We start from the raw sequence: 21,211 nt of genomic DNA, 5'->3' as shown, positions 1-21,211 counted from the left end.
GAGAGACACGGGGTCAGGGAGGAATAAAAGATGAACAGATGGAGGAGAAGGAGAACAATTCAAGGGAGAACTGATGGGAAAAGATAAGGAACAACACAAAAATATGATCTTTTCCATACATATGTACCCGACTCTTTGAATCTCATATCTACAGACTAGTAGCTAGAAATAACGTTTATTACACATATACGAATAAAACACTTACAGCTAATCCAATTTTAGCTCAGTATTACCACAGAAAACCACCTGAACCACATGGCTATCCTTAATTTTGAATCTCATATCTACAGAATGTTGTAGCCATTAATAACAATTACATCACATGTACATATATAACAATTGGAGCGAAACCAATTTTAGCCTAGTGTTGCCACAGAAAACCACCTGTGCCACCTATGAATAATTTATTTCTCCCTAATACTATGTCTACGTCTGTCAGATATTATAAAAGTGAAACATTTTACAAGTAGTAAGGTTTAACGTATACGAAAATATATAGTGTACCTTCATAATGCATATAAGAGTGCAAAAAGTTTCATGTTTCTTACGAGATCCAATTCTCTCACTACATAGCCCGTAATGCATTGCGGTGACTTTACGTTACATTTGGCGACTCCTTGAAGCACTTTTCGACATATCGTATATCGTTTTATTTCTCGAGTCGTACATTACCTAGTTGCGATTAATTATAGAGAAATGTTTAACAAAAAGCCCAGGCGAAACTTTCGACAGAGAAAGGACGACTCCAGCGATGAAGAGGGTGAGCAGAAGAACGGTGGTAATGTGGAGGAGAATGCGAAAGCAGCGGTTGTCGTAAATAAGCCGTCCAAAGTGCCCCAGAACCGCGGCATTTCATGCAGCTCCAAGCGTGAGACGACGCCTCCTAAAGCGGACAGCACTGAGGAGGACGAGGAGGCGCTGGAGCTCACAGCAGAGAGGAAAGAGAGAGATGGAGGGAAAAAGAAAGCAAATGCTGCTCTCAGTTTCTCTGAAGAAGGTAACTGTTTTAGTTTAACGTGGGTTTTATGTATAAAAAATGGAGCCCAATCAAACGTTTAGTCAACGACAGACTACCTTCATGACATTTCTGATCAGTATAATCAATGTCAATCAGATAAACTCAGATCTTTTTCCAGACGTGTTTACAAAAATCTCGATGCATTTTTTTTTTTTTAATGAAATAAGTTGAGTATGCTTCTTTGCATTGTCTTGTCTTATGTCTTATGTAGGCTCTGTTACATCGATACATTTGTATGGCCAATATTATATATCTGCTTTTCTGTTTACTTCCAAAAGCAGGGGAACCAGAGTTTAGGCTAAAAAAGTCATCTGAGAAAGCTGTACTGTTCCAACTCAAGAGGAGGGAGGCCTCACCTGTGAAGACCACCCCCAAGTCAGGTACCTGTTTGATCATACTGGAGTCATGAGCTCTCTGTTCACCATCTGGACACTAACATGTCACTGTACACACCCAAATTTTACTCTGACACAAGAGTAGGATGGACAATATGTGGTTTTACTATTAATATCAGTTCTCATTAATATCAGTTGCATGATACTAAAACTGATATGCTACATGTATTCACTAGCCTAAGTGTTCAACGTATTCAGAGCTGATGTGGATTGATTATGTTCATCATGTCTTCTATTCCAAATGTTCTTAGAGATTTTCTTGTGATCAGACAAGTAAAGTTGAGGAAAGATGTCAGGAGGTAAATGCATCTTTCCTCAATTCTACTTATTGATCACAAGAAAATCTCTTTAGAATATTCAGCTGATGTAGTTGAATTTAACAACAGCTTTGCAATAAATGTTACCTCAACAAAAGAGGATTGATATTTAAAAATGAAAATCTTCACTGGGTTTAATTTTCTTGCAGACAAATGTTGCTACTTGAGTGGCTTTAATATATAGGCTAGTAGTTCTGTCTTCATCCAGAAGATTTTTGGTGCTGGATAAAACTGCCACAAATCTAACTAAATATAGCTAAAAAAAATTTTTTAAATAAAATAGAGGGAAAAAAACATTCAAGAGGGATTATTAATTTATTAATTGAAACTTTTTACTGGAGTGTCTTAATAGTCATTGCAGATAAATTAATGAAAAATTAAAAGATGACGGAAATTTTAAAATTTATGCTAGTATAAATCATATTAAAGATAAGATAATATCGCTGTCTGTAAGAATCAGGACCAGGATCATTATTCTGTTATATTTTTATACAGCGAAGATATGTATCCTTTCTCACAGTCGCAGATGGCGGAGGTATTCAACCATCTCTTGCTCAGATGGAAGATTCCAGTGACCAGGCTTCACCACGTCCTCTCCACTGTGATGATAATGATGCTATTGTTGAGGATTCTGATGATGATGATGATGAAAAAGGTGATGCCTGGTCTTCCTCATCTAGTTCAGGATCTAGCTGCTCTCCTTCAAAGCCAGGTATTTGCATTTGTAGTTATTTCAGTGTGGTAAATCAGCTATCATCAGGCCTAAACTACAATATAAACCAAAGATGTGCACATGGATGTTGATGTCTTTTCATTCAAGTATGTTTGTGGATTTGTTTTTTATTCCAGTAACTATTCCTAAAGCTAAAGAGATTGAGGCAGCTAGAAGGCAGCGTCGTGCAGCTCGAGCCCAGAAAGAATTCATTTCTTTGGATAAAGATGGCCGAAGCTCCTCTGGCAGCAGTCCACAACATTTAAGGAGGGAGGATGAAGAGGACCGAGATGATGATGATGATGATGATGATCAGCTTGATGATTATGAGAAAAGAATTGAGTTTGCCCCACGACAAAAAAGCATCAGGGAGAGGATTGCTGAGAAACTTGGTAAGAGTTTGGGAACATGGTTACAAGAAAGAAGATAGAAAGAGGCCGAAAAATAAAGTCTACCTGATTGATGAGGGAGAGATGAAAAAGAGAGGAAAGAATAGAGATAGTAAAAGAACAATGTTTTGAGTCAAGCTGGTCATTGTGGTAAAACTGATATTCATTGAAATATCAGTAAGGAGCCAGTTTGGGTTTAACCTCCTAAGACTCAGTAAATGTCAGCAAAGTACAAGCTTTTTTTTGTTTTTATTAAATAAGTGCCTATATTGGAAACATCATGATGCAACAGTTTTTTCAGACGTGGTTTTTAAAATTTTTATGGAATGTCCTTTGTGGTCGAGGCCATGGTTCTCGACCGGAAAAAGGTGGTTTGCCCTCTCCGGGTCAGCGGAGAGTCTTTGTCCCAAGTGGAGGAGTTCAAGTATCTTGGGGTCTTGTTCACGAGTGAGGGAAGGATGGAGCGTGAGATTGACAGACGGATCGGTGCAGCGTCTGCAGTGATGCAGTCACTGTATCGGTCGGTTGTGGTGAAGAAGGAGCTGAGCCGAGAGGCGAAGCTCTCGATTTACCGGTCAGTCTACGTTCCTACCCTCACCTATGGTCATGAGCTTTGGGTCATGACCGAAAGGACAAGATCCCGGATACAAGCAATCGAAATGAGTTTCCTCCGCAGGGTGGCTGGGCGCACCCTTAGGGATAGGGGGAGGAGCTCAGTCACCAGGGAGGAGCTCAGAGTAGAGCCGCTGCTCCTCCACATCGAGAGGGGTCGGCTGAGGTGGCTCGGGCATCTGTTTCGGATGCCTCCTGGACACCTCCCTGGGGAGGTGTTCCGGGCATGTCCCACCGGGAGGAGGCCTCGGGGAAGACCTAGGTTATGTTGGAGAGACTATGTCTCTTGGCTGGCCTGGGAACGCCTCAGGGTCCCCCCGGGAGAGTTGGAGGAGGTGTCTGGGCAGAGGGAAGTCTGGGCATCCCTGTTAAGACTGTTGCCCCCGCGACCCGGCCCCAGATAAGCGGTGGATAATGGTTGGATGGATGGATGGATGGATGGTCCTTTGTGGTGGACAGTTTTTTGTTTTTTTGTTTTTTTGTTTAAAGTTGTGAAACTTGTCCACAAATGTGGACAGAACACCCGTAACTGGGTCTTAGGAGGTTAAAGCATCAAGTTTTGTAAGTAGTGGTAAATATAAAGTGTAAAAGAATGAATTTCAACGTGTTTCAAAGCAGTATAAATCTGACCAAAACAACAGGTTTCAGTTATACCGCTCTAATTAGGTCTGTCTGGTACTCACTACGTGTTCCTTAGGTTATGAACCTCATGTACTATCCTCTTTGTGTGTATTACATCTAGGTGGTAGTAATGGCAGTCTGTCTGGGACTGACGGGGAGGACCAGGAATTCTGGGAGGAAACACAAATTGGAAAGGGAGTGAAGAGACGAACAGGACAACAGGTTGAAAAGACTGACCTTTTTGTCTTTTTTGTGCTTCCTTTTCATTCCCTGTTTTTCCCCATATGTTTATAAGTGTTCTCTTTTTTTCTATATTTACCTCTGTCTTAATAGCTTTACTGTTCTGACTACTTTTTATTTATCACCTTTATCAATCCATATATTATTACATCATCTTTATTCTATCTTTGGAATTATGTCACACTTTAATGAACAGTTCTCGCCATCTATATGGTGCCTATAAAAAGTATTCACCCCTTGGGTGTGTTTTCCAAACATAGCATCTATTCTGATAGCCAAAACACTCCATCAGACAACAGAAACTTCTTCCAGTTGACCTTGGAGTCTCCAACAAGCCTTTGGATGAACTCCAGTTGACATGTATTTAACAGTGGTATCCTCTGTGCCACTCTCCCATAAAGCGCTGACTGATAAAGAACCCAGACAGCAGTTGTTAGCACAGTCTCTCTCATTTCAACTGCTGAAGCTTTTAACTCCATAGGAATAGACATGAGGTGCTTTGGTGGCCTTGTTCACTACTCTCCTTTTTCATGGTCACTCACTTTGGGAGGATGATTTACTTTTTGGCAGATCTGCGTGTCCCATATTTTTTTAATTTCTTGAATATTGATTTTAACAACACCTGTGGATGTGCAGTGATGTGAAAATATTTTTGTATTCTGTCCTTTCAATAACTTTTGCTATCTGGTGCACGGAGTGTTCTTTTGTCTTCATGCTGTAATTGTTGCCAGGAATACTGATCACCCATTTGCTGGACCTTCCAGTCCTAGGTATGTTTATGCTACAATTACATGAGACGCATTTGCTGTCCTCGGGTGATATGTTTCAAGAGTAGTAAGACTACTTGTGCTGGTTGGCTCAGCTTCTGTTGAATGCAGTCAGTCACTCTCAAGGGTGTGAATATTTATGCTATCACTTATTTTACATGATACAATCTTAATTATTTGACATTATGTCATAGAAATTTGTTTTCACTTGGACATTAAAGAGTCTTTTTATAAATTCTTGCCAAAACAGCCAAACTATATTGACCCTGGTTCCATTTATGAACGCACTAAGACATTCGAAGGGGTGATTACTTTTTACAGGCACTGATTAGTATCCTGTGGACTGCAGATTTATAGTATGTCCCTTTTTTATCCCTTAGAGCCCATCTGGTAGTGAATCTAGCAGCCATAGCAGCAGCAGCAGCAGCAGCAGCAGCAGGAAAGACAGGCGAAGGCAAAAGAGGAAAACTGGGATCAGCGTCCCAGATCTTCCATCTGTCACAGTCTCAATGGTCAAGAGGAGAATCACTGTAAAGTGAGTTTGACTGGTTTTCGGTGATGTGATGACATTCTTGTATTGTATTTGCTGTACTGTTAAAACATTTTAAAAAGTTGAACGTTTTGTCAGAGCAGTGTCCTGGATCTTTTTTTTAATTCTTGTGTGTGTATGTGCATGCTTGCGTACATGCACACTCTCATTACACTTGTGTGAACTTCCAAGCTCTCCAGAATATTTTCATTTTCGATCTACAAGTATGTATTTTCTATTCAGATTGGACTCGTTGAAAGAGGTGCACAGAGCTCGACAGGCAGAACTGAGGAGGATGGAGATGGACGTCGACAGCGCTAGATCCTCAGCAGAAACACTGGAGGAAAGTTCTTCGGAGCTTCAGCTTAAGTTTTACAGAGCTATGACCCTGTATGTTCATAACCTGGTGGAGTGCCTGCGTGAAAAGGTCAGAAATTAATACAACTATCCCCTGTTTTTTCAGCAAAATCATTAATAAAGGCCAAATTGTAAGTGTGATTTGAGAATGTCTTTCAGAAGGTGGCAGAGCCCAAAAGTAGATTTTGTCTATTTTTGTCTAGTTTTTGTTTGCTGTTCAGCTTCAAAACTTTCAGGAATGTTACACGTTTTGTTTTTCATCTCTTAGCTTCTCTACATCTAAAGCTCTTAGAAGACAAAAACAGAAAATAAAAATGGCTGTGTAATACTAACTCTCTGGAAGTCATCTGATTCTAAGTTTTTTCATTAATGTAATTTGCTGACAACAGATAGTCGAGATCAACGCAGTGGAGCTGGAGCTGCACACTCTGCTGTCTGACCAGATGGAGGGGCTGTTGGCACAGAGACGACAGAATGTGAGGCAGGAGGCCGACCGCCTGCAGCAGCTCAGCTGTGAGTGACAACTGTGTGTCCATGTGTTATTTGAGATAAAACTGGAAATATATGTGTTGTGTGGTGTCCAAATAAGTCATGTTTGACCAGTGGTTCTTGCAAAACATAGTGTGTAAGAATAAAGCTCTTGTGTTGTTGAGAATGACACTGTTCAAGTCAGATTACCAGAACACATTTTAATATATATGTTGACATCCAGTCTACCTTTCAAAAGTGTGGTAATTTCACCAGCATTACTATTTTTGTCATACTGTTTTATTTGAGGAACATTTTGGAAAGAGTAGTTCTCTGATTTTTTTTGTGAAGAAAACAAAGTTATGTTAATGCATATATATGGTGGAAATGTTAAATGGAGTCAAAATAGTTTATGAAAAATGTTTTTATTTAAACTCACATCTCATTCTGTCTTTTTTAGATAGCAAATTGGAGCAGAGCTCAGACTCAACCAATGGAACAGAGACTCATTCGTGAGTGAAAAGATGTCCTTTAATAAAAGATACTTTTTTTCTTATATTTAATATATTACACAGAGAAATTGAAATTTCACTGCATGCTAAAATATGAGCCATGGATTAACAAAGGGCATTCAGATACTCGCTCAGGGATGTGAAGTATATGTCTTCCATATTTTAGTGATCCAGAAACTGCACCAAAAGACTTCGATATACCTGAAGACACGCAACCATCGGCAGAGGAGGAAGAGCAGCTGCAGAAGAAGACAGGTGAGATGATGTCAACTACAGAACTTAGTTCAATAATTCAGGTCATGCTTGTAAACTTTTCTTAACCCTCTCTACTCCCTCTGCAGCTGATATCTTGTCGAGGTCCCAGGCGGTGTTTTCTGATGTTCAGGATGACTTCTGTGATGTGAAGAAGATCCTGTTGCGTTTTAAAGAGTGGAGACAGTCCTACTCTGACTCCTACCACAGTGCCTACATCTCTCTGTGTCTGCCCAAGCTGCTGAACCCCATCATCAGGCATCAGCTTCTGGCCTGGAACCCTCTGAAGGTACTTCCTGTGGACACAAATACTAAAAGAGACGTGGTTAAACAGCCACACGTACCATGACACTGTATCATGATTTTATGAATTTCTTGGGAAGTTGTGAAATATTTATCTCTGTGTCATTAAGACAAGTGGCAAGATTGTGTCTGTTGGGAAATGAGGCCCTTTACACATATGGCTGCAGCAAGATTAGATACTGAGAAAGGTGCACACACAGTGATAAATACCCTTTAAATTTTGATGCATCGCTGTATTCCATTTTATACCTTTATTTTGTTTTATTAAGTGGGTTTAATCTTCCATTTTAGGCTATGCACTTGTAATATTCTACATTGATCTACATTCTCAAGAACTATTTTCAGTTTTAGTTTTGTTCATTTATGGTATTTTATCCCTGTTTTTATGTTCATCCTTTGGTGCAGGTTATTATTTTGGTGACAGATAACAGCAACATGATTTTTGTTTTTCTCAGGATGTTAATGGGGACTTTGAGAACCTGCCGTGGTTCACTGCAGTGGAGAACTTCTGTCACGGACATGATCATGAGGAGCTGGAGCAAACAGACAGACAAACGCTGTCAAATATCATTGAGAGGACTCTCCTTCCCAAACTAACAGGTATTACAATGTGCATTTGTACTTGCTCCTTCAGAAGGGCCACATTCATCTGAAATTGTCCATCAAAATACTTCCTGAATAATTGTGAGGTGAATCATTTCATAGTATGATATAAATAAGCCAAACAGACTCTTGATACTTTTTCTCTGCTTTATGCATCTACTTATACAAACATGTCACATTGTGCATGTCTCATTGCTCAGCCTTTGTGGAGCTGGTGTGGGATCCCATGTCCCTCAGTCAATCCGTCTGTCTCACTGGTGTTTGTCACAGACTGAAGGAGGATTATTCCATCTTTGAAGGAGAGCAAAGTAAACCAGTCAAGGTAATGCCTGTTTTATATGATTTAACCTTCATGATGTCAGATGTACCCAATAAAACACTTGTTTTTACTGTCTATGCAGACGTTCTTAGAGGCTGTGATCCACCGACTGAGGAGCTGTGTAGATGAAGATGTCTTTATTCCTCTCTACCCAAAAAAGTCAGTGTTCTGTTTACTTTTGCAGTTATAGCATTAAAATGATCTCCATTTTGTTGGTCTGTTATCGCCTTACAGTTTTTTTAATTAACTTATTGTTTAGTTTAACACATGAATATTTCTTCAACTTTTTGTTTCTTTCCTATGACATAATTTCTTTTAACCATGTGTGTCATTCACATGCAATGTCCAGGTTCCTTGAAGATAAGTCATCTCCTCAGTGTCGCTTCAGGGATCAGCAGTTCTGGACGGCCATTAAAGTACTCATTAACAAATGCAAATAGCGAAACCAAATATGAATCTCATATTATCTTGGTTTTGTCTGAAGCCGAATACTACTGTTTGTTATAGTCATTTCTGTTTGTATCAGCTCCTAGGAAACATGGGAAAGTGGGACGTGCTGCTTCCTGAGTCTGTATTGAAGGAACTGATGCTGGAAAAACTGCTGAATCGATACCTGATGATCACTCTTTCCAGTCAGACACAATCCTGCAGTACCGTCCATGCTTGTAAAAAGGTATTTCAATTCAACTTATCTTTAACAGTTTAAAGTAAATATTTTAAAAGCATTTCCTGATATGTGTGGTCTTGTTAATGACCATTAGATAACATTTTTTCTTCCTCATCATCACACCTCTGTGTGCTCATGTCTCTTTCTAGATAGCAGATAGTTTGCCACTTTCTTGGTGCAGAGAAGAAAACGTCTGTTTGCCTCAGCTGCAGAATTTCAGAAACCACCTTGTTCAAGAAGTTCACACTATTTGCAAAAAAACTCCTCCTGAGGAAACAAATACAAGGTAATATAAAATATGTTTCACAGTGAAATGAAAAAAATAATTTTACCTTATAAAGAAAACAAAAAACTAATGTTCACATGGGAATTATCATTATTATTTGTGTTGGGGTGGAGACTATTACACCTGCAGACCCATAGCTTCCAAAGTAACAGCGTTTTTTGAGTAACTGTATTAAAAATATGTGCAGAAATATGACTGCAGTTCTCTAATTTAATTATTGTTTCCCTATCCAGGTCTGTTGTGGTTGAAGTGCTCCAGGTACTGAGTCGAATCAGATGCTATGATTCAATCATGGCAATAGCAGAGAAATACCACTATGAGGATGTCGTCTACTCTCACCAGCTGTTAAACCAAGAGACAATATGAACAACAGATGCTTTCTATTGGAGGTGGATTTACAACAAACTCATTTTGGAAGCCGTTGTCAAAGAAAATGTGCATAAAGACAAAAAGGGAGGTGATGGTTTCCCATGTCAGGGGACGTACACATATCCAACACACCACCAGGCCATGGCTCAGGAGGTAGAGTGGGTTGTCCAATAACTGAAGGGTTAGTTGTTCAAATCCCGCTCTGTCCTGGTCATGTGCTGTTGTGTCCTTGGGCAAGACACTTCACCCGCCTTGCCTCCTGTGTCGCTCACATTAATGTATGTTTGGTGGTGGTCGGAGGGGCTGTTTGCCATGAATTGGCAGCCAAACTTCTGTCAGCTGTGGCTACAAAGGTAGTTTACCACCACCAGAGTGAGAAAGACTAATGGCTCAATAATATAAAGTGCTTTGGGTGCCTTGAAAAGCACTACAGAAATCTCATCAATTATTATTATTATTAATTAAAGCACAAGGAAAAAAAGACATTTCCATTTTCCTGATTCACCAGTTGCAGCTGCTGAATTGTATCTGTCACATCAGTTTAACAAAATGTTGTGTTATGATGGAAGCAATACAACCTGTCAAACCAACAATAAGGGCAATTTTACATAGTTTTTCTGGTCACTGAACACTGTCTGATTATGTATGAAATAGAGCATGTGCTGCAAAGTAAAGAGATCTCAGGAGGTTTTAATCAAACAATTTGTTGCTTGTTTTATACAGAAGATAGTGATAATAAATATTTGACCTTTTACTTATGTATCTGGAGTTTTAATTATATTCAGTTTTCTAGTCAGTGTCTCTGTGATGCCCTTAGTGTCAGACTTTTGTAATTTAACAAAGTCCTTGCTAACAAGCTCAATGTGTATTTCAGAATCACAGCACATTAAAATATATACCTATAATTAATTTAGGAGGCATTTACTGCATGCAAGTGTGGATTGAAGGGACTGGTAAATGTCCAGTAAGACAGGTCATTTCAGAAAACAAGACAATTTAGGAAAAGTTTTGACCTGTCTTTTAAAACGGTTTGAAGAGATTTTCCCATGCAGAATGTAAATTGTAGAACTAAAAAAATCATGGTTGTTGGTTGAGCACAGGTTTGTCTTTTCATTTAAAGGCAAACAGTTATATACAATACGTACACACTTTAAGGACTCAAATACTATAATAATCCTTGTAATAATCCATCACCTCTGACCCTCTGTCAGTGTGTGATTTTGTATTTACCTGCAGACCTTTCCTTCTGCCTGTATTTTCTATTTTCCTCTTGTTCTGTGTTGATGTTTTTGGGTGTTGATTTTCTGACAGTTTAGATTTCTGCCAATTAACAGCATCAGACATTGTGCAGAACATAAAAACATTGTAATTTTTCATCCATGGTGCTTTTTTTTTTTCTGGTTTTCTAATTATTGCAGTCTGCCAGACAAAACTCAAAGTGTAAATGCACACACTAGAGGGAAAAAACAAGAATCTCAACCATTTCTAGATGTCAGGGAGCATTTTCACCATTTCTGAAATGTGATTTGTAAAAGTTGATAAATGTGTCATCTGTGTGAGCAAAGATGAGACTTGTTATATTAGCAGAGTTTGCTTTATTGTAATTCATACAGAGCAAAGCACAGTAAAACAAACCCCCCCAAACATACCTGTCACATGCACATAACACTCACAAATATCAAACCAAATGTGGAGTGCAACCATCAAAATCCCCTGTAGGTGAAACAAGTCCAGTCCTTACGTGCTCAAGCTTTTCTTTGGGTATATAAAACAAACAGTTCTTACAAAACAGTGAGTGAATCTGTTCAGATTCAGGGAGTATCTCATTCTGTTTTGTGCATCAACAGCTGGATGCATTTTCTGACAAGGCTCAAAGCAAACATGTGGATATGAGCTACTGCAAAAAAAAAAAAAAAGACATTCAAGAAGATAGTGTGGTTTAGTGAAAGCAAACATTTAAACTGCCAAAAACTAAACAATCAGGATTTTAATAGCAGGTCAGGCCATGGAAAACGAGCATGTACTCTAGTATGTGCACACAGCAGGTTTCTACTCTATGGGAGACAAACAGCTACTGCATGAGTCCAGAATAAACTCAGGGATTGTAGAAGTTCTATGACACAGCAAATTTTTTTTTTTTTTAACATGAACATATTTAAAACGTGTTAATGATAATGAGAAACTATTTCTATTCAAAAACACATAAACACAAAATGGAAATAATTTCAAATACTTTTCTTGTTGGTTTAAGTTGAAACACATTGCCTGAACCAAGTTCCTTCATCATTTCCAGGAGTCATCTTAAACCTGATTGTGTATTTTTCTGCTGTGCTTGTGTTGTGCTATTTGTCTTGCAAGCAGATGTTAGTTGTACATTCAACCCCAAGAGAGGAGCAGGTTTTGATGTTATTGAAAAAGACGAATGCTCAAAAAACAGAACTCTACGTGTAGTTCACCTGTCAAGGCTCTTACAATAAATGCCAGAAACCTTCCAGTTGTTATGTTGTTATTATGGATATTACTAAACGCTGAAAAAAACCTGGGCTGTGGCATCAGAGGAGAGACAGGCTTTAGAGGACAGAGAACTGGATGCCGTGTTTGTTGAGGCGGTCGATGAGGGTGGTTTTTGCAAAAACTGCTCCTGGTGTATACACTCCTCCCCTTGAAAAAACAGAAATACAAGCTTAAATAAAACCAAGACATGGAGCTTAAGGGTAAGTGCATGTTTTGTATTATATTCTTATAAAACTAAAATAACAGCCACAAAAACAGGCTGAAATCCTGCACAAAACCTGGAAAATCTGTGACAAAGGCTATATTTTATGCAAATCCAGAAGCAAGATTAACTTAAACAAAGTTGGAAAAAACTCATGCTGTGTGTTTGATTTAGTTGCAAGTCATAAATGTGGGGTGTGAAAACTCACTTCTTGGGCAAAGCTGTGGATTCGTTGAGGATTGTTAGAGCTGCCTGTACCATGGCGATGGGTGTGGCCACATATCCACACTCTGAACAGTAACAAAGACACAATTATTAGACAGGTTTAAAGGAAGTGGATGCACAGGTTAGACTAGCTGTCTCAGTGAACTTGACCAAATAAGATGAACAGACAGCATTTGACATTTGCTTCATGTTCAAGTGCACATATAATAACTCTACAAGGGTTGGACAAAATAATGGAAACACCTTAAAAAAATCAACAAAATATAATTTAATATGGTGTAGGTCCGCCTTTTGCGGCAATTACAGCCTCAATTCTCCGAGGTATTGATTCATACAACTTGTGAATTGTTTCCAAAGGAATTTTAAGCCATTCTTCAGTTAGAATACCCTCCAACTCTTTTAGAGACGATGGCAGTGGAAATCGACGTCTTACTTGAATCTCTAAAACTGACCATAAATGCTCAATAATGTTGAGGTCTGGGGACTGTGCCGGCCATACGAGATGCTCAACTTCATTAGAATGTTCCTCATGCCATTCTTTAACAATTCTAGCTGTATGGATTGGGGCATTATCATCTTGAGGTGAAGGTGTTTCCATTATTTTGTCCAACCCCTGTACATCCTGCTACCACTTTCAATAAACACTTATGGTTACCTGGTCCCTGAACAAGCGTGCGGATCTTGCCATTAGGTTTTCCCTGGGAAGGGTCCTGTTCCTCTGTGTAGCCCTCTCCATAGAAAGCGAACTGGAAGGATGATCCCTCCATCTAAAAAGGTACAAATGACATGAATTTTGTAAAGTGACTTCACTAACTGAAATGAATCCATTTTTATTAGGATTTCTACAGGTCTCCACAACATAAATTTAAGACTTTTTTTAAAGGTCATTATGAATACAATTACAATACAACTGTTTCACATCCAACTCCTTTTATTTATTCATCATCACATCATGCTATTATTACAGGATATTCAACAAATATTTCCCAACCGGATATTTAAAAGTGAGAATAAAATTAATGCCACTTTATAAATCCAACAGTTACTGAGACACTTCAAAATTGTACTGAAGACATTTTAAGGATCTATGTGAAAAAAAAAGTTACATAAATAGAATGCATTATCTAAACTGTAAATGCCTCTTATTCTATCAGGACTGTACCTGCTTTCTGGTTGGTCCAGCCTTTGAGAAGAGCCCAAACGAGAAGAACTCTGGGTACTAGAGAAGTGGGTAAGGTTAACATTCATCATCACCATACAAAACTTAACATAATCAGCTCTGAAATTAAGCATGTATGTGTACTACATAAAAATAACATGTCTTTTTCACCTTGATGAGTAGATTGCGTCCAAAACTGAACTTGACTAAGAACCAGAACATGATGCCGGCAAACATCATCTTGATAATGTTGCCAATTCCTCCAACTCCAGCATATGCACCATACTGGACCTAAATAACAGATCAACAGACTATTTAATGCTTTGAGACATTCATTTATCATAGTGTCAACAGAATCTAAATACCAAACTGTTATGAAGGACTTTTTGCACACTGTGATGACTGTGATATTTTGTATACTAAGTACTTGAATTATTTTACAAAAATCAACAAAACGGTCACATAATAATAACATTATCAGAGAGAGGAGCTGACTGAAAAATGTTTTATGTGAAGAAGAATTCATAGAGGTACATGTTCACTGTATCAAAAAGCAAAGGAAAAAAAAAATACAAAACTGATTGTCACTGCCAGCTTCTAAACTCATCAATAAAACAAATTTTAGACACATCTCTGTGGTATAAAAATACAAGGAAACCCTTCAGCAGATTATTCTGTCAGGGTAAAATTTGCACATAAATGGCCCATAAAGACAAAAACCACAGAAAGACTGACCGGTGTGGCCTGATGTTCCTCCACAACAAAACGCTGGGTCCTCTTCACGACAGAGGGATCAGAGCCCATGAAGGGCACCGTGTACTGCTGGATCTCATTACTGTAGAACAAGGCACCTCTGGAAATATACACAAATACACACTCAAGAAAAAACACACAACAAGATGTACATTTTTCTCTGCCAAATCCTTGTACTTCAGTGGTAAAACACTTTACACATGGACATATCAGTTTGCTTTATATGCCACCATCAGCTTTTTTTCCAATCACATCTAAAATTCCTCAGAAGCACATAGTAAATAGGGCAGAATAAAGTCTGATAGATTATTTATTCCCATTTATGGTATAATAACATAATGTCTCCTATAAGGTTTTCAGAACATATAGATTCGCCTGCATAGGTTATATGCACCTTGAAAGTCGGAATAATGATTACCTCTTGGAAATAAGTTTAGTTTTTCTGAATCTAATTCACTTTGTTCTCTGAAATTTCTGAGGTCAGGTGAGGTAAATGGCAGCAACAGTATAACAAGTAAAAGATTAGGAAGTACAAGTTATTATACGTAAAGTATAAGAGGACCATATACCCATATAAAAAAGGCCTCATTAATTAGGTTATAAACACTTTGTGAGTTGTTGACGAAGTTACAACATACTTCATACATAATTTTTCATTTGGAGAAAAAAAAAAAAAATCAGAATTTTTCTCTCTCTATTCTGTCAAATCTCAGATCTTGCTATTGCCTTTGCTGATTTTATCTGGTTCCTTCATCAGCCAGGAGCCTGTTAAAACATTTACTACTAAGTTAATAACATTTAGAACAGGCAAAAAGCAGCCATTCTGTAAAACACATCAACCCTAGAATTCAAACTGCTGCAGCTTGAGCGAATGAGTCTGTTTTGGTTTTTTTTAAGATTTGCTGACCGTGATTAAATGATAACACATATCAGATGAAGATGACCTTTCACCAAACTTGGTTATTAGCAGACAGGCATAAATGTTGATGAGGACAGACAAGCTCAGTAACAGCAGAGGTATATGCGGGCTCACTATTTGACAACTAAAGGGCCAATGATCTTATTTGTTCTGAAGAAGCTAAAAGGCCTCACTGCCCTACATACCTGCGTTTAAGCTTAGAGCCAACAACAGGGAGAGGTTTGTGGTTAAACTTCCTCCTAAGACTCTGGAGCTTTTGGCTGTCGGCAAAACCATACACAGCTGATTGCCATGTGCCATCATGGATACACCCGCCCTGACAGAGAGACAGACATACAAAGGTGGAAAAGTGACAGAGAGCAGTAACTGGATTAATGCAAGATGGGATGAAAAGAACAGGAAGCATTTGATATGTTTAATGACAAGAACAACAATGGGAAAGACGAGGATGTGCCAGATGTACTGTAGGTTTGGTCACCAGATAGATATATATGTATTGAATTACTTACATCAGGTCCGGTGCTGACGGTCAGGAAGCTCTCAACTGCAGTCAGTGTACCTGTTCATGAACAAAAGTTGATTTCATATATATATATATCAGTATCAGTGTTTTGGTGAAAAAGAGGTTCTCTTTTTTACTGCATGTCGATATAATGATACCTTTAAACTGGTCCCTAGTGTAGAGGACTCCCATGTCCGCAGGTATGGAATCAAATCCACAGCTTCCTACGATGTATACACCCTTCTCAGCTGCTTGGCTGTCATAGTTCAGCTGCATGCCCTCCAAAAACTGCACACAGCCCAGAAATGAACACACTGAAATACCCAATTGTCAGCATCATTGATATAATAACCACTTAGAAAGAATATAAAATGGCAAATGAACCACCTTCATCTGGTCACATCTCCTCTGATCGGACAAAGTGGGATATTTAATTTAGAAATGTCTAAGCTCAAACCAAAGTGAACCAAAATACTGTACATGTAAACTTTAAGTAAGCCTGTCACTGTTTCATTAAGACATGGTGTGTGACACTGACTGGGCATCTGACAACAGGGAGAAACTGTCGTGTAGCCAAGTACAAGATAATTTTGTCTAACAGGCTACAGCATGAAACGCAGCACGTCTCCTATTTAATCCTAACACAAACAACAGCAAAGCCCAGTGTGAGGACGTCTGCAGGGCAACATCTATGCAAAGCCCACTGACAGGTACATGTAACTAGTTTTCAGATCTGAAATGTTAAAAAGGGACAGAGCAGTTGAATCAGCATTTTATGCATTCATCTGTGTCTAAATATACAGTATGTGTTCATTTTCTACCTGAGGCTCTCCACAGAGGTCAATATGGTGGGCTCCATTCTCCACACATGCTTTAACCACTGGCTCACCATAGAATCTGTACTATAAACAGAGAAACACACACGAGAAACAAATAAGTAATTCATCCTTTTCAGACTTTTTTTCTGTTTTGCTCACTTTCTGTTTGTGCCTTAGATGTAATTTAGTTGATTTTACATTCACAGCCAACTGAAATCTGCAGCGCAGGTGTACATTCTGTTACTTATAATATGATGTATAGTGACAGAAATTTCATAAGTGTTTAGTAGGATGGTCCTTATATGGGGTCAAAATATTTTTTTTAAAGTTCAGCTCTCACCCCCTAAATGTGTTAGGATATCAAATAAAACACACTGTGCAAAATTTGGAATTGTTTCTACAATATCTAGAGGTTGCTCATGGCCTTCGAATATTTTCGGAATCACTCATTTTTGCAGAAATTGTACCGTTTAAGAACGCACAACAAAATAAAGTGCAATATTATTTTTAATAACACAGGCACCGTGATAGTGTGGTAAACACCATATTACCGTACATCATAAAAAAAGACACAAACTGCATTTTGACGGTGTGGCAGTTTTCCTGCCGCCTCCACGTCTCTAAATCCTCCTGGTCTGAATGACAGATCAGATATTGGCCGGTTTATTTCAAATGAAGTTTATGAGCTGACCCAGAGTGAAAAAAATCAACAGCTATTGTCACTTTTAATTTCAGGACAGGTGAATGGATTAAACATCCTACTGTTTCTTCCTCCACCTATACCTGACAGACTTTCACTAGGTTTTGTAACAAATCGCCACATTCCTGTCAAAATATGTAAAACAGTTTTTTCTCTGTGTCCTTGAGTGAAGTGGCCATTTTCTGATGTAGTTTTCTGTGAACATCGGCCACTGTTTCTTGGATGTCTATGCTTTTGAGCTGCAGTGTGTGACAGAGAGCAGACCCCACGCCCCAGAGACCCAAACCCTGATCTCTTATCTGGACTGAAAATAACAAAATGTATCACAGACAAACAACTTAATCAGAAATGGAGAAAAATAAGCCAAACAATATTCCAGTTTCCTCTTCCTATTTTTCTTTCTCCAGTACCATTAGGAAAACTGATCATGTCTGAGCTCACTGATACTCTGATCTTTAATAATTTGTCCCCGGGGCCCATGTAGCAACAGGGTTCAGTATCCAACCCTATTCTGCAGGAAAATTGTGGCTGTGTGCAACAACAGTGGTGGTTACTGTAGTGGAAGAATCTGATGTGAAACAAGAACCTGAATGAGCCACAGGACGTGATGCAGTGGCGCTGGACAAACACACAATGCAAGTTATTGTGTGCTGTAAGTCAGTATCCTTCATTGTGTGAATGAACGGTGCTCTGTGTGTGTTGACACAAAACAAATGAGACGGAGACAAGAGAGAAAGAAGATGCAAAAGACAAAATGAGGGGTTAACTTGAGCAACACTGATGCTAAAAAGTTGATGCTAAAATATAGATGCAGACGTTGGGTGAAAATGTAAAGAAAAATTACATGAAATGATGCTGAGTGAGTCCTGTCAAAGGGAATTTTTCTTCGGAATCCACTACTTACTGGTCCAACACAGTTCAGGACAATCACAGCCTGTTTGCACATGGCTGCCAGTGAGTCCGGCTCTCCTACATCAGCAACAATGATGTCCACTTCTGTTCTCAGCTCAGGCTTACCTGCACACAAAGCATTAAAATCACACATTACACCTCAAAGTACTCAAAAGTAGAATATCTGTAAGGCTGCAGTTATTTTAATTGTGTATTTTAAAGCCTAATAAGCAACAATATGCCTTGACTTGAAAAATAGTCATGGGAAAGAACACAATATGGTATAAATGAGAATTAGATTAGATTCTTGCACAGTTAAACTGCTCTCTGTCTGATCTGATTGATGAGGTTGAAATTATTTCCACATAAGCATCAAACACTGTTTGAAAGATCTGAAGTCCTAATAATTTGGCCTCATTTAATTAGCAGTGATATTGGGCTCTTACTCTGCTTAAGTACACCTGTCACATGTGCAGATGTGCGAGTCTGTGGAGCTGCCAAAAAGAACCAGGTTTGTTACCAAGAAGCCAATGCAAGAAAAGAAAATATGTCCTGGGAAGCAAATTAGTCTCTACCTCCACTGTAAACTTGGACACTTCCCAGGTGGGAAAATGCCAAAAATACCAACTTGAATAAAGCAATATTTTGGATAAAATTCCCAGACTTTTTAAAATGCATTTAAAATGTAAATGAAAAATCTGTTAAAATAATAAAATGCATTCTTCAGTGGTCATTGACTGACTGAACCAGGCGACATGTCAGGCTGTGTGCAGTCACGGATGGGATTGTTCAGTGAGTGGGTATGTTCCATCAGCTGTTGTTCATTCCCCAAAGAGAAAGCCGAAGAGGAGGGGGCAGTAGAATAACACTTTAATCCCTTGGAAACCTGCATTACTATCATGTCAACAGAAATGTTCCCTGGTCTTAAATCTATCATGGAATAACTTTTCCATATTTAGAGTGTTGCATAGATACAAACCCAACCTGGAAAATTACTGGCATCACTGTAAATAACTGCTACCCATCAAACTAATGAACACTGCTTCAATATTTATTGCTGCTTCATTTATTGTCAACATTTTTTTGGTTAAAAAAAAAAACAGGCCAAAACAAATAATCATTTTGATTATTAATTAGGATGTTAGCCAATTTCAATTTAATCATCTCTGAAGAAATAATCTACATTCTCCCACAGCCCACTCTTAAATCAACTATGTGATCTAGTTACTAAAAAAAATGCATTATAGTAGTGTGAAGAAGATGTATAATTCTACCGAGTAAAATAACAGGAAAACCTACAGAGATAAGACAACCTACTCGTTTAACTGGAAGAACACAATCCATTTAAAAATCAACAATCCCCCCATGGTCTATATCTATACCCATGTTAAAAACTATGTCAGTATTTATCCATTTACAAAAGCACTTTTTTGATCACTTAGTCACAATAATCTAATAGTTTTTGTAAAACACAAAGTTCTTGTGCGTCACTGCTCTGAGGCTGAGGTCACAGGTGAGACTGGGTTGACTTAATCTTAACTCGCCTAGGCAGTTACAAAATGGCACTGGCTCTTGCATAATTAGATCCAACTTCAAACTAATTGTTAACGCTCGTCCTTAAAAGCTATATTGTGTAGCAGTCATACTTTAATATCTAAACAAGATTTCTCTAATCTAAGAAGTATTACCACTTTAAAAAGTTGCCAACTGTGACAATCAGTCCTTTCAACCAGCCTAGATTCAATCAACATCTGCCACAGCACAGACCAGAGCACCTGTGTGAAGTATGTGAACTGTGAAGTCTCTGCAAGATGCAGTCCTTTTTGCTCCTTTCATTATTTGTTATGGAAAATATTTTATGACTTTAATGATACTTTGACTGCATACTGTATGCAAAATCGTACAGCTTCCATCCTTCCATCAGTTGAACTAACAAGCTATCTTTTTCTGTCCGTAGCTACCCTGTACTTTGGACTTTAGTGCACAGGGTCACAACCGTATCAATCAGAGCCTGATTAGTCATGCTGACCCGGAGTGTGGCCATCTCCCTGCGCAGAAGAAATACAGTCTTTGTAAAACCATACTGACAAGACTCAACAATTACAGCCACATACCCCTGCATTCACGACTTTAAACAAAATGATTCATTAAAAGCCTTTATCAATTAAATATCGATTCCTCGTGTATAAATACACTGATGTACGACCAAAGATATTGTTAAAATACACACTGAGGGCTCCAGCGGCTTGCTCCAGAACTTTTTCCAGCTTCTGCCTGCTCCTGCCGGCCACGGCCCACTTCAGGTTCCCCTTCGGACCCTCGGACACGGTCCGCGCCACCTCTTCCACCACAAACTGTCCTGTGAACCCAGAGGCTCCGAAAACTACCAGGTGGTACGGCCTGCTAGAGGAGGTTTCAACACACGCCATTGTGACAGTGGACAGGTCGGAGGAGCTCACTGCGACACCGGGGAACCGTCTGACGGACTGACAGAGAAGAGGCGTACTGCGTGGAGTTTTGACAGCGCGTCCAGGTCTACTTCCGTAGCAACTAGTATGCTAACAACCCAATACAAGTCAAAAAGAGTGGTGGTGTTTGGCTCCACAAAGCATTTGTATGTGAGGAGACTGTGACTCTTTAAATGTATAGTGTTTTCAGTGTATGTTTTTTGTGTTAATAATATACGTATACATAATTTGAATTATTTTTAAACCGTTAGCTTAGTGGGGTTTCCACAACTTGATCTGGTTTCTGATTGGCCCTCGTAGTTGTCGCTTGTAAATGACGACATT

General features: G+C 38.8%; 2 protein-coding genes across 5 annotated transcripts; one reads left to right on the top strand and one right to left on the bottom strand.

The window, feature by feature from the left end:
• Positions 1-70: 70 nt before the first annotated feature.
• gcfc2 (GC-rich sequence DNA-binding factor 2) lies at positions 71-11,744 on the top strand. 4 transcript variants are annotated; one of them, XM_030124424.1, is made up of 18 exons: positions 71-997; positions 1,297-1,398; positions 2,257-2,442; positions 2,580-2,834; positions 4,186-4,286; positions 5,452-5,606; positions 5,844-6,027; positions 6,347-6,470; positions 6,886-6,937; positions 7,104-7,192; positions 7,279-7,478; positions 7,948-8,092; positions 8,296-8,417; positions 8,497-8,573; positions 8,764-8,830; positions 8,941-9,087; positions 9,231-9,367; positions 9,601-11,744. In XM_030124424.1, the coding sequence occupies exons 1-18, from the start codon at positions 697-699 to the stop codon at positions 9,731-9,733; spliced, it is 2,577 nt and encodes an 858-aa protein (XP_029980284.1). In that variant the 5' UTR covers positions 71-696; the 3' UTR covers positions 9,734-11,744. The 4 variants fall into 4 exon arrangements, 3 of the variants coding, with proteins under 3 accessions (XP_029980284.1, XP_029980291.1, XP_029980275.1); XM_030124431.1 differs by having other exon boundaries at positions 2,251-2,378; positions 2,732-2,834; XM_030124415.1 differs by having other exon boundaries at positions 2,251-2,442.
• On the bottom strand, positions 11,315-21,014 carry LOC115412150 (saccharopine dehydrogenase-like oxidoreductase). The gene is made up of 12 exons (XM_030124482.1): positions 20,650-21,014; positions 18,433-18,545; positions 16,832-16,912; positions 16,169-16,298; positions 16,018-16,067; positions 15,694-15,824; positions 14,572-14,689; positions 14,008-14,127; positions 13,840-13,896; positions 13,333-13,444; positions 12,661-12,742; positions 11,315-12,397 (listed from the first exon to the last, which is right to left on the bottom strand). Exons 1-12 carry the CDS (start codon positions 20,846-20,848, stop codon positions 12,307-12,309), a joined length of 1,284 nt encoding a protein of 427 aa, XP_029980342.1. The 5' UTR covers positions 20,849-21,014; the 3' UTR covers positions 11,315-12,306.
• Between the last annotated feature and the right edge of the window lie 197 nt (positions 21,015-21,211).

Source organism: Sphaeramia orbicularis, chromosome 3, assembly GCF_902148855.1.
Source record: "Sphaeramia orbicularis chromosome 3, fSphaOr1.1, whole genome shotgun sequence".
NCBI lineage: Eukaryota > Metazoa > Chordata > Actinopteri > Kurtiformes > Apogonidae > Sphaeramia > Sphaeramia orbicularis.
The sequence above is the reverse complement of the archived record's forward strand: the minus strand, read 5'-3'. Positions and strand labels throughout refer to the sequence as shown.